The sequence below is a fragment of the Podarcis cretensis genome (genome assembly GCF_951804945.1).
Source record: "Podarcis cretensis genome assembly, chromosome: 3".
Lineage (NCBI taxonomy): Eukaryota > Metazoa > Chordata > Lepidosauria > Squamata > Lacertidae > Podarcis > Podarcis cretensis.
The window spans coordinates 52,339,598-52,352,531 of record NC_137172.1 but is presented as its reverse complement, the minus strand read 5'-3'; the positions used below and the strand labels follow the sequence as shown (position 1 = coordinate 52,352,531).

At 47.9% G+C, this 12,934-nt stretch overlaps 2 protein-coding genes across 7 annotated transcripts in view; both read right to left on the bottom strand.

The window, feature by feature from the left end:
* Positions 1 to 4,392, bottom strand: part of LOC307213759 (uncharacterized protein) — a 50,932-nt gene extending 46,540 nt beyond the window's left edge. The window contains exon 1 of one of the 6 annotated variants that reach the window (XM_079971896.1): positions 4,251 to 4,392. The gene's annotated coding sequence lies outside the window, so the exon portion shown is untranslated. Of the gene's footprint in view, positions 1 to 21; positions 42 to 3,698; positions 4,102 to 4,250 lie in introns of those variants that run through there. The other 5 variants (XM_079971900.1, XM_079971895.1, XM_079971899.1 and 2 more) reach the window with 5 other exon arrangements.
* Positions 4,393 to 5,938: 1,546 nt separating this feature from the next.
* PRR18 (proline rich 18) lies at positions 5,939 to 12,298 on the bottom strand. Its single transcript, XM_079971027.1, has one exon. It carries the CDS (start codon positions 11,166 to 11,168, stop codon positions 10,344 to 10,346), a length of 825 nt encoding a protein of 274 aa, XP_079827153.1. The 5' UTR covers positions 11,169 to 12,298; the 3' UTR covers positions 5,939 to 10,343.
* Positions 12,299 to 12,934: the final 636 nt, after the last annotated feature.

Below are 12,934 nucleotides of genomic sequence, written 5' to 3'. Positions count from 1 at the left end.
CCTGAGCGACAGGTTAGTTACCTGAGCAACCCAGTCCTCAAAGTGTTTGTGCACCAGATTAAACAAACAGGGTGCTGCCTCCAGCATCGCTGCCGATAAAACTGCCCAAGGACTGTAATTCTGGAATCTGCTGTTTAATAATTACGCAGCAGTTCACTGATTCGTCATCCCCCTTTGTACAGTTATGGTTTTCTTAAAGTAAATATTGAATGCTCCTTAGAGCTATGCTTCACATCGAAGAATTTTGACAAAAGGCAGTTCTAGTTCAAATACATTTAGTCAATGAATTACCCTCCAACTTATTGAGGTAAGCCCATTCTGTCTGTAGCTGTGTACATTCTATACTTTTAAAGCACCCCAAAAAAATATTCCTGGGAACTGTAGTTTGTTAAGAACACTGGGAATTATAGTTTCATGAAGGGTTAACTTAACTACCATTTTCAGGATCCTTGGGGAAGTGCTTTAAATGTATGGTGTGGACAATCTGTGCCACAATCATTGTGCTGGGTTTTAATGTAGGCTTCAAATTGCTGCTCATCTATGAAGTAGCTCGTGAAATGATGTTCCATATGTTGCTACTGGAGGCATGAACACTAGGAGATGATATGAGCCGCAGCCCCTTCATGTGCCTATCTAGCAAAACATGAATTGTTGGTTTGACTGCAGTAATGTCCCACAGCTGTGTTTCAGAATTGGTTAGAGATATCTTGTTGGCATCCATCTGGCTAGAGAGTCAATGGAATGCGCCTCCAGGGGTGAAATCAAACTGCTGTGTTAGCAGCACCAAAGTGACCTCCCCATGGTGCAAGCCTGGGCAGTATGTATGGAGGTCCTGGCTGCCCAGACAACAAGACATGGTCTAAAGGAAAGCAGAGCAGTACGGTTGGCACCAGCATGGCTGCAGGAGTTGCTGGGAAGAGGCTTGAAATATGCCATCCAACAGAATATATATGAATATTTGGTTTTCTTCTTTTAAATCAGTGTGTGGAACCTCATGCCCCCTACCCAAACACCCACTTTCAGCCCAGGAAATCCCCTCATTGGCCTTGCTTCACACTCTCCTTGACTGTATTTGGCTGGCTGGAATGTATGCTTGTGACTCTTGCTTACATAGATGGAAGACAGAAAGAGGCATGGGAAGGAGCTGGCCTGCAGCACAAAGGCAGCATGTACATTCATTTACAGTACAGTGGTACCTCGGGTTAAGTACTTAATTCGTTCTGGAGGTCCGTTCTTAACCTGAAACTGTTCTTAACCTGAAGCACTACTTTAGCTAATGAGGCCTCCTGCTGCCGCCGCGCTGCCAGAGCACAATTTCTGTTCTTATCCTGAAGCAAAGTTCTTAACCTGAAGCACTATTTCTGGGTTAGCAGAGTCTGTAACCTGAAGCGCATGTAACCCAAGGTACCACTGTACACCCACCACTGGCATCTGGCCTCCAGAAGGTTATGTGGCCCTTGGGCTGAAAAATGTACCCCAACTGTTTTAAATGGTACCTGCAAACCTGGGTGCACCTACACATGCAGAAAACTTCCCTTCTTAACACACACACACATGGCCTACCCACATAAAAATGTGTAGAAACAATAACAACTTGCTGCCATTATGCAAGTTCAGTCAGTTCCACTGTAAGATGAAGTCTTGTACATGTCTATTCAAAAGTAGCTTGGGATGCAGGTGGCGCTGTGGTTTAAACCACTGCGCCACTTGGACTTGCCGTTGTTTGGTCCCATCTCCTGCCAACCTAGCAGTTCGAAAGCACGCCAAAAAGTGCAAGTAGATAAATAGGTACTGCTGCAGTGGGAAGGTAAATAGCGTTTACGTGCGCTGCTCTGGTTCGCCAGAAGCAGTTTAGTCATGCTGGCCACATGACCCGGAAGCTGTACGCCGGCTCCCTCAGCCAATAAAGCGAGATGAGTGCTGCAACACCAGAGTCATTTGCAACTGGACTTAACTGTCAGGGGTACCTTTACCTTTACTCAAAAGTCAGCCCACTGGGGAATTACTCCCAGGTAAGTATGTACAGGATTACAACCTAGGGCTGCAATCTAGTACCTATTCATTAGGCAGTGAGTCCCATTAAACTGACTGGGACTTGCATGTATCCAATTTTGCTAAACACTTTTTAGTAAACATTCTTAAGTTTTAGGAATTTTTTTTTTAGAATGTAACAGATTTTAGAAATGTGTTATATTCCCTTTTCTGCCTCAGAAGTCGGTGAAGGATAAAGGCTACCACAGAATAAACAAAGACCCTGTAAATCAGGCATTCACCAATGTGTAACACTGCAGGGTGACAGAATGGCATCAATCCTTGGTTTGAGAACAGGGATATTTTAATCACCTAAGGTGTTCTGATTTTCTTCTATGAAATATTGGAAGGTTTGTAGTTCAGAATTCTTGCAACAGGAAATACTATTTTCCCCCAACATCCCGAGAGGGTAGGTTAGGCATACAAGATGATGCCTTTTCTATTTCGCCTCGGCTCCCCACCATTTCAGACACAAGTCTCTCCAGGGCTAATAGGACAGTGAGAACTGAACCTGGAATCTTTTACAGGCAAAGCACATGCTCTAGCCTGGAGCTACAGCCCTTCCCCTCCCACAGCAAGGAGAAGGACAATCATTCCCTCTGTGAGAGAAAAGATGATTTCACATCAGCTCAGTGAATTTGAGTGCCTTATCCAGGCTGGCTGTTCAGGCAGCCTTGTATTGAAGGCAGCATGGGGTGGGCAGGAGCTAGATCATCTGGATCTAATGCTCTCTGGGTGATGTGCAGCAGATCAGCAAGAATGTCTGGCTCCCGATTGTTTAACAAGAACAGCAACAAAGCAACTTCCCTCCCACTCTAAATTATACCGCTGCAATGAATAATCCTTTGGGGGTAACTAAGAGGAGGTTTCTGTGCGGAAGAACTGTGATCAGCTCTGCTTCAAATTCCTGGGCTCAACTTTTTTTAATATAAATTGTGTATTTTTGGCACCAGGCTCTCATTGGTGAATCTTGGGAGTTGTAGTAAACCCACCAAGCAGACCCCCCCCCAAGCCTGAGCTCTGCCTAACCCCTGAAATAAAGGACTGTGGTCTGTAGTTCTCAGACCTTCAATTGGCCAGATCCCTTCAGCCCCCCAATATAATATTTGATTGGGCTGCACCCCTGCCCCAGATTGATGGACAGTGCGATTCAAATAGGGAGCGGGGGTGTACCCTGTCATGTGATCGATTATGCAGGGCGGGGCTTACTTGCCCCCCCCCCCCAATATTTTATTCAAGTTAGTACCCCGACCAGATTACTGGTTCCAAAACTTTTTCGGGCCACGCTATGCAGAACAGCGGCTTGCACGACTAAGGCAGGCAACCACCCAGTGAAATTCAAAGCACAATCGCACATTTATTCAAAATCCAGTTTTTAAACTACTGAGTTTAACTAAGTCAACGAAACTGATTAACTGGACCCAGTGGGACCAGCTTTCCAAAGGCAGCGCCCTCTGCCTTTTAGCGCGCCCCCCCCCCCCCCATAATCCCACTGCTCCTCCCAGGGCTTGTACCGCTCCACACGGCGGGCAGGAAGGGGGCAAGGGGCTTCATTTCTCGGGAGGGGGAGCCCTCCCGTTGCCCGAGTCCCAGGACCAGAGAGACTCTGGCTCCGCGCGCAGAGGCCTCTGGCAGGAGACCCTCTCTCTCGCCCCGCGCCAACTTACCGCGCGAGGCGACAAGCGCGGGACGCGGCCTCCAGGCTCTCCCCGGAGCCCCGCGACGCAGAGGCGCGCCGGTCTTCGCAGCAGCGTCCGCTTTCGGCACCGCCCTCGCCGGCGAGAAGCGCGCCCTCAGCGCCTCAGAGGAGGACGCCGACCCAGCCTCTTTCCCGCGCTCACTTCTCCCAAAGTAGTGCTTCGCCGTGAAACGGGGCCCATGAAACAAGCCCTGGTAAAGGAAAGGTACGAGGAGACCTAGCGAGATATCCCGCCATGAATATTTATGTGGCCACTGGAATGCGTTAAGCTCGGGGCGGCTAATGTGAGGGGGCTCCCCCCCCCCGAGGTTGCTGGACTACAAGTCCCATCATCCCTGACCACGGACCCTGCTGGCTGGGACTGATGGGAGTTATAGTTCAACAAATGGGGAGCTGCAGGTTCTCTTGGCCCGTCCGAGACAGAAAGATGAAGAAGTACGACGTCAAACTTTTTCATTTGTGAACAAAGGCTCTTCTCCTTTCGCAGCCAGGCACGGTGGAAGTGGCTAGGGTAACTTACCTATGTATCGTAGGCATTAACCGCCGTTTAGGCCAGCTGCAACCAGGCGCTTTGAAAAGTAGAGTGGTGATGGGTGAGCTTTTTAGGCAGTTCAAACACAGCTAGTTCTGCACTGTGTACAAAGAGCAAATCTGGCAACAAGCACAGGAAAGCATGTCTGCAAAAAAGGCATCTTGTTGCAAGATGGTTGCCCTTGTTATGAACGTGCTTCCATGGCGCTCCAAAGGGAACAAATCACAGCATCCCATTGTGTCTGATGGAATGCAACAAATATTCCAACCGAAATAAATAAAAAGCGAAAGCTATATTGTAAGAGCATTTCTCCAAAAACGGCCACTTCCTTCTGATGCCGATATCCATTGGTAGGGATCTGAGCAAAAGGGTCCATCTACCAACTTAATATTATTTTAGAACTTTTTGATCCTGGTTCTTAAAGCTAACTGCACAATATTTTCATGAGATTTGAATAACTTTTTGTTGACAAATAAAAGCCTTGTCCCCCTAAACACATTAGGTAGGTATAGTTCAATTCACTTCCGCATAATGTCAAACAACTTTATTTGGAATTAATCTCATTGATGTTACTGCAACTTGCTTGCAAGTAAGACTACTTAGATTCCCTGGGTGCTGCTAGACTCTGAATCCTAACAGTCCCAGCCAGCATGGTCAATGGTCAGGGATGACGGGAGTTGTAGTCCAGCTGCATCTGAAAAATTATAGGTTCTCCAATCCTAATTTAAACACTAGCCTGAGCGCATAGATGACCCAATAATTTCATGCAGGCAAGCAAGTGGGTTGGCAGAGAAGGGATTTAGCCCTCTAGTCTCCCACTGCGCAACCAAGCAGGTTGCTAAAGCAGAGGAACCCTCTTCTCTGTGCCCAGCACATAAATGACTTCTCCATCCGTTTTCTGTCAGCCCCCAGGAGGCTAATAAACAACAACAACAACAACAACAACAACACACGCTTAACAAAGTTAGCTCCTGTCATATAGAAGGGAGAAATGACTTTGGTGGCCACAAGGACTGATCCCTCTTATTTTGTTTATCTTCATACTTCATTCTGTATTAATTATCCTAGAAGTGACTTCACAATAACATGGAGATATATACTACTCTGTTACCATATTCTAACCCCCTTTTCTATGATTATGTGAAGAGTGAACAAGATTTGTCAAATAATGTTAAATCAGCTGTGGTACACCATCTGATGAATACTCCAGAACAAGGATATGGAATGTGGGGGCATCACATATTGTTGGACTACAATTCCCATCATCCCTGGCCATTGGGGATGGGCTGGGTTCGGCTCCTGCTGGTTGGAATCCACAACTTCTGGAGTGCCACAGGTTCCCCATACCTGCTTTAGAACAACATGAGAATCAAGCCCTATTGATTATTGCCCTCAAAAGTCATTAGATCTATTGATTTCTGGGTTTCCATTATCTGAATATTACAAGACTCCTCAATCCTATCTATAATCCTATCTATCTATAATTGAGAAGATCCATGGGGTGGGGGCAGGCAAATTCTGGCCTCGCTCAGGGTGCTGTATTACCAAACATTACCAAAGTCCACCACTGATCCTATGATTGCTTACTTAGACTTAAACTCCAATACGTATGTGCAGGATTTCTGCCCAAGTGGAAAAAAAAGTATTTACATAAGATATAATTTTAACACACAAAGCCTGAAAATACAATTTTTAATGGCTCAAATGTATAAAAACCACAAACTGATATATAAATAATTTTAACAGTACGTACATGGATCAACAATACTTAATACAAACACTCATCACTTGTTGACACTCTGACTATTGAAAGACATGGTGTGAGGTTATATAAAAATGCAAATCACCATTGGATGCTAGTCATCCAGAGAAAAGCCAGCCCAGATGTGCAAATGTACGCAGCAGGGGTGTTGATGGGTACTTGAAAGGACTCAGGACATAGGCCCATGACACAAATACTGTACATGCTAATTTGCACATAAAAGTTGACAGGCAGCTGCTGTCTGAAAGCCCACTTTTTAAAAAGAAGTTTAAAAAGAAGGAAAGGGGTTCATTTGTGCTTCCATTTAGGCCATGATTTCTAGGCACAGGTCTGGGAAGTCTTTCTTTCGTCCTGCCACTTTCCCTGGAAAACCCTCTGTTTACTACTGAATTGAAGCAAGCGTCATTTGGGGTTTCTGCGGACTGGCATTTCTTCCAATTCAGCAGTAAACTCTGGGAAAGTGGGGCAGGACAAAAAAAACAACCCTGGACCTAGAAGTCACAGAACAAAAGAAATAACAAAAGAAGCCCCAGTCAGCATGGCCAATTGCCAGGGATGATGGGAGTTGGAGTCCAATGATATCTAGAAGGCCACAGGTCACCTACTATACATCATAGCACACTATGCAAGAACGAAATGAGGTAGAAGGAAAAAAGCAGTATTAGGATTTCTCAGAATCACAGCTCTGATGTCTCTTCCCTCTCCTTAAGACTTCAGAGCTTATTACAGGGCAGATGTGGGGAAACTTTGGCCTTCCAGATGTTAGTAAACTACAACTCCCATCACCCTTGGCCATCGACCATGCTTGCTGGAAGTTGTAGTTCAGCAACATATGGAGGGCCGAATGCTCCATATATATGGGGCTGGGAAATGTGAACAGTTCTGTTTACTCTGGCTGGCTGTTGATAATCCCATACTGAAGCAGTTACCTTTGATGAGACTTGGAGCATAACTCTAGGGTTGCCATATTTCAAAAAGTGAAAATTCGATAACTTAGTTTTTTTCTTAAAAAGAAGTTTTGGAGCTAGTTTTAAGGAAATTCACAAAAATCTAGGCTTCTGACATTGGTTGCCATACGTCCGGATTTTCCTGGACATTTCAGCGATTTCCGCCTGGACACTGCTTCTGACTGCAGTATTCCGACTATGTCCGGGAAATTCCAGACGTATGGCAACCCTACTTAACTTTCCAAAGGCTTTGATGATGTTGTGTTCAACAGGCTCACAATTATGCTAATATTTAATGCTTGGAGTCTAAAAATCTTTTGGAACATGCAATACACTGTTTTGTTCTATCTTAATGTGCAACATGGTTAAAATATTTCTTTATTGCAGCCGCATTATTGTGTTCCACACCATTCCATCCCAAAATGCCAATGAGGGATACACTGCCAAATAATTCTCATTTTTTCTCTCTCTCCAAGCTATAGATGTGATTCATAAGACAGTGGTTCCATGTGCCACCTGAGTCACATGGCAGCTACTGCCTCCTTAGGCCCATACTACCCTGGTAACATCTGTTAGAAAGAACATTATGGGCTGGACAAGGCTGGCAGGGGAAGCAGAGAGAATCCCCATCAGTTGCTGTTTCCGTTCTAAGTGCTGAGAGCAGCGTGGGATTCTGCCACATTCAAGCAGCTCCCATGCTGTTCAGATAATGTATGAAATGACCCCTGGTCTAAAGCATTTCACTTGCGGCTGGCATCAATGTTCTGGAGAAATTCATTGCCTGTTGCATTTAAAAAACCTTCCAATGAATGTGTTCTTTGTATTTTAAAATAAGCATAAAACCAGCACACAAAACTAAAGCCACAAAGATGCATTTTGTTAGACGCTGAATCATGTCAGGAGAAAAAAAACATGTTCAGGCCTCCTCCACTCTCAGAATGCTGGTTGCTGCCTTTATCTGGGTAATCTTTATGTACCAACTCCAGCTGAGGGACTCTGGGTAGAATTCAACAAAGAGCAGACCTATTGAAATGAACGGACCTAACTCAAGTAGAATCCTAGAATCGGTGTTCATTAATTTCAGTGGGTCTGCTTTGAGTAAAACTTACCCTGAATTTCAACAAAGCCCTACTCACAGTAGATCCACTGACATTAAGGGAAAGATTCAACTAACAAGTCCCTTCCATGGAAGCCCTATGTAGGGACTTCTGCTTGCACAAGGGGGCTCTCCTCCCCACGAGCCCCTTGCAAGGGGAGATAGGGAGAACCCCCAGAAAAGTACATGGTGGGAGAAGGGAGAAATGTTTGCCCTGATGGAACAATTGCCTTAGCAGATATGAATTCCTCCCTACTAAACCCAAGCCTATTAACTTCAATGGGTGTATGTATTCTGCCTGGGACTAGTGTTGACTACTATCTTGTTTATAACTCTGTGCTATTGTTTTGCTCCATATGAAAGTTTGTTAACGATTAGCAAGAAAAGAGGGTTTGTTTATCCTTTAGGGTCAAAATAGGTGTTTGTTTCTATCAGTTCTCTTAAAAGACAGGTACACAACACAAATACGGAAGTGCTAAATATGCAGCTCTCACTTAGAGTTCCTTAGAAAACTCAATTTTGCTGCAGAGCCTTTGCTTTTTATCTTGCCTCCCTGGCTCCTTTATGCACAATGATCTCAAAGACCTAGCTATCATTCCAGTGTGAGATTACCAATCTGCTGGATTTATTTTATAGAACAGCAGTTCTTTTAAAAAATTCACTCAAAGCAAAGCAATTTGCAGCCCTATCCATTTCAACTGAGAGAGCTTTATATGCTTAAATCTCACCCATTGAAATAATAGTACTTAAAAATACAGGATTGTTCCACAGTATAGCCTTTATTTCCTGTCCCACCCCATAACTGTGGAGGAGCAGAATAAACAGGCAAAATATGCTTCCTCACCAATTTTAACTGTTTATTCAAATAAATAGAAATATTACAAATTTACAAAATCACTGTGCTATTCATTTACAATGTACTTTAAAAAAAGTTTGTTAGTACTGAAGTTTGTGCCAAGTTTTTGTACCGTACACAGCCTCTTTCTTTGGAGTCACCTGCACTTAGTCATGTAAAACAAAAGCTCTTCCCTAAACTTCGCAGTCTCAGGAACAGGGAAGAAAAATTGGAGAAACTTACAAGATTCCTTACCTTCTCCTGGACCTTAGGCTGCGAATTATGCTTTTATAAAGTGTGACAAAAAATATTCAGCTGTCTCTGTGCACTCAGTTCTTTTCACAGGCTACAAAAATAAAAACACATTGCTATGTTACCATAATAAGTTAAACACAATCATGAAAAAGTTCAACATTTACATTTGGCCACCGTAAAATCTATACACAGAGAGGCTAAACTTCGTTCCCCATCACTTTAAAGCTATTGTCTCTATTATTCCAGCCAAAAAATGACACAAAGGATTGGTTTTCCATAAGATTATCAGAAAAACTGTCTTTTTCGATTAAGATTTTGAGCAACAACAACAATAATAATAATAATAATAAATTTTATTTATATCCCGCCCTCCCCAGCCGAAGCCGGGCTCAGGGCGGCTAACAACACTAAAACAGTGCAACATTATAAAAATTAATTAAAATCAAAATTGATGGCAACCATAAACTAAAGTTTTGTAAAGATTGCCGAAGGAGGGAGTCAGGCTGTGCCCGGGCCAAAGGCCTGGTGGAACAGCTCTGTCTTGCAGTCCCTGCGGAAAGATGTCAAGTCCCGCAGGGCCATAGTCTCTTGTGACAAAGTGTTCCACCAGATCGGAGCCACAGCCGAAAAAGCCCTGGCTCTAGTTGAGGTCAGCCTAACCTCTCTGTGGCCTCGGACCTTCAAGATGTTTTTATTTGAAGACCGTAAGTTCCTCTGTGGGGCAAACCAAACAAATGTGGAACAGATTCCCAGCGCAGGGTGCCCAAGAGGGAGGCACCTCTCATGCTCAAAAGGGTGTAGGGGGAGATTAAGCACATTTCCTTCCACGCACTATGTGCACAGAGATGAATTGTTCGTCTGAGCTGCAGTAATCCATTGAAAAAGGGTCGAGATGAAAGCAATTCTTATAACAGACAGAGGCGTGGTTGAGCTTGGAAGCTCAGCCTAACGCAACGTGTTATGTTATTTTTCAGAAAACACCCGCACAGTCACAGGCCAGGCCGGTGGAAGAGCTTTCTGCCGACAGAGGGGGAAATCCGTTCAGAGTCAACAACAGGTGATGAGGGAAGGCGACCTTTGGCGACGAAGAACCAACTACGACACCACCCTGAGGAACAGAACGGCGGGCTCGGGTCTGCCTGCTTCTTGGCCGAGGGCCCGGGAGAGGGAGCCCCTGGCCGTCCGCTCACAGGGTGCCCAAGTGCGGCAGCGTGTCCAGCTTGTCGGCGCGGTCGCGGGCGGCGGCGCTCTCGACACCGCGGAGCCACTCGGTGCACTTGCGCACCAGCCCTTCGTCGGCCGCGCACGCTCCGGGGACGCCGGCCGCCCCTTCGCCGTCGGCCTCCTCCTCGTACTCCACGTCGTCGTAGCGGTGGCGCTCGTTGAGCAGCGACACCTGCAGCAGCGCGCGCAAGTCGCCGCCGCCGCCGCCGGCCGAGCACCCAGCCAGGGGGCGCTTCGCGGCGTCCGGGGAGGCGGAGCGGGGCGTCCTCCCGCGTGGCCGCCGCTGCTGCTGTTGCTGCTTCTCCAGGCTCCGGCGCTGGAGCACCCGGATCGCCTCGGGAGGCAGGCTGAGCGAGAAGCGCAGCGCGGCCTCCCCGCGCCCCGCTTGCGCCGCCGCGCAAAGGCTCTCGCAGGAGCGCGCGCCCGGGCCCGGCGGCCCCACCCCCGAGCGGCCTCGCGACGCCGGAGACGGAGGCGCCCCCGCGGCCGGAGCGGCTGTGGCGGGCGGGTTCCTGGCGGCCGGCGGCGGGGCGCCTCTGTTGCGCGGCAGCTGCCTCGGGAGAGAAGCGCTGGGCCAAGAGCTCGAGAAGGCGCCGCCGCCGCCGCCGCCGCCGCCGCCGGGGCGCTCCGCGGGGCCCCCGCCGCCGCGACCTTTCCGAGGGGGCTTAGCTGGCGCGAGGGGGGGCGCCGGCGCCTTTTTGGGAGCGCCCGGGCTCGGCTGCTGCGCATTCCGGAGCTGGAGTCGGGGGGCGGCAGCAGGTGGTGGCGCGATAGGAGGCAGGGACATGGCGCGGCCGCCGGCGGGAGCCCCTTCCTTCCCTCCTCCTCTTGTGTGTTGTAGTTCAGCTCGACATCTTCGCCTCAGAGGAGGCGGCGGCGGCGGCGGCCAGCCTCTCGCCCTCAGCCGGGGCTTCCAGGCAGCTTCCGCGAACGAGCCCGGCCGCGCGGCGAACGTCGCTCTCTGGCACTGCGGATGAATGAGACACGCGGCGGTCGCGGCTGGTTGCAGGCGAGAGGAGGAGCCGAGAGGGTCGGGCGGGGGGAGAAGAGGCGAGGGCTTCGGCGGAGGCCGGCCAGCGAGCCGGGCGCCGTGGCTGCGGGCGGGCGGGCGGGCAGCCGCCCCCTATCAGGCGGGGAGAGAAAGTCCCGCGAGCGCCGACGGGGGGCGGCATCAGGCAGCCGAGGCTCGTCTTGCGCCTCCAAGAACACGAATTTGCGCGCCTGTAGTTTGGCTCTCCTTAAAATGCACACACACATATATATCGTCTCTCCCCGTTATGCCCCGTCTGGTCTGTTGCGCGCAGAATAAATGTCAGGCTATATCAGAGGTTGAGTTGACACAAGAGCAGCTATTTGTTCGCGGATGTTCTGCACGGAGCCTATTACCAATGTCCCAAAAGCGCAGTTGGGGAAGAAAAAATAACAAGGGTGTCTAATGAGCAGGTAGGATGCTATAGGCATAAGATCAGCTTGAAGATTCAGATCCAAAAGGGATTGCAGGCACAGTAAGTCTCCATAGTTGCAATTTTAAGGTTCAGTAGACTTTGGGGAGAAAGCAGCAACAGCTTAACTCCCCATCTTTGTCAACATAAAGCTTGGCTTGTAACCCAGATCTCATCCCATTTGTACATGGAATTAGCAAACCAGTAGCACACCCACACAGGGCCCCCAATACACTAACATGCTATGCCAAGAAGCTGAACAAAACATACACTATATACTCACACCCTTCATCATTCCACACATCTATGACATCCATTTTTAAAGCCACCTTACACTGAACTATAAGTATTATCTATCTATCCCCTCCTCTACTTGGGAGAGGTTTTTTTTATTTAGCAAGTAAAAACATGAATTCTATTTAACTTTTCACCCCACTATACAAGGCTTGTATAAATAGCCAACCTAGCAAAATTGGCCGTAGAACCCAAAATTACATGGTGTCTAAACATCAAAGATGGTGTTTTTCTTGAATTCTAAAGTTTTTACTAGCTCTTAAAGTAGTTTTTAATGTTGCATGTTAATGCTGGAAATTGTCGCTTTATTTAGCATTACTAAGATACACCACGGGACGCAGGTGGCGCTGTGGGTTAAAGCCTCAGCGCCTAGGGCTTGCCGATCGAAAGGTCGGCGGTTCGAATCCCTGCGGCGGGGTGCGCTCCCGCTGCTCGGTCCCAGCGCCTGCCAACCTAGCAGTTCGAAAGCACCTCCGGGTGCAAGTAGATAAATAGGGACCGCTTACCGGCGGGAAGGTAAACGGCGTTTCCGTGTGCGGCTCTGGCTCTGGCCAGAGCAGCGATGTCACGCTGGCCACGTGACCCGGAAGTGTCTCCGGACAGCGCTGGCCCCTGGCCTCTTAAGTGAGATGGGCGCACAACCCCAGAGTCTGTCAAGACTGGCCCGTACGGGCAGGGGTACCTTTACCTTTTAAGATACACCACAATCCATCTTTAATAATTTATTTAAATAAATCCTACATATGACTTACGTTTCCTGACTTTCAGCAGCACACGATACACATTTGCACCAATGTTTATATACCCTCCGTGTGCA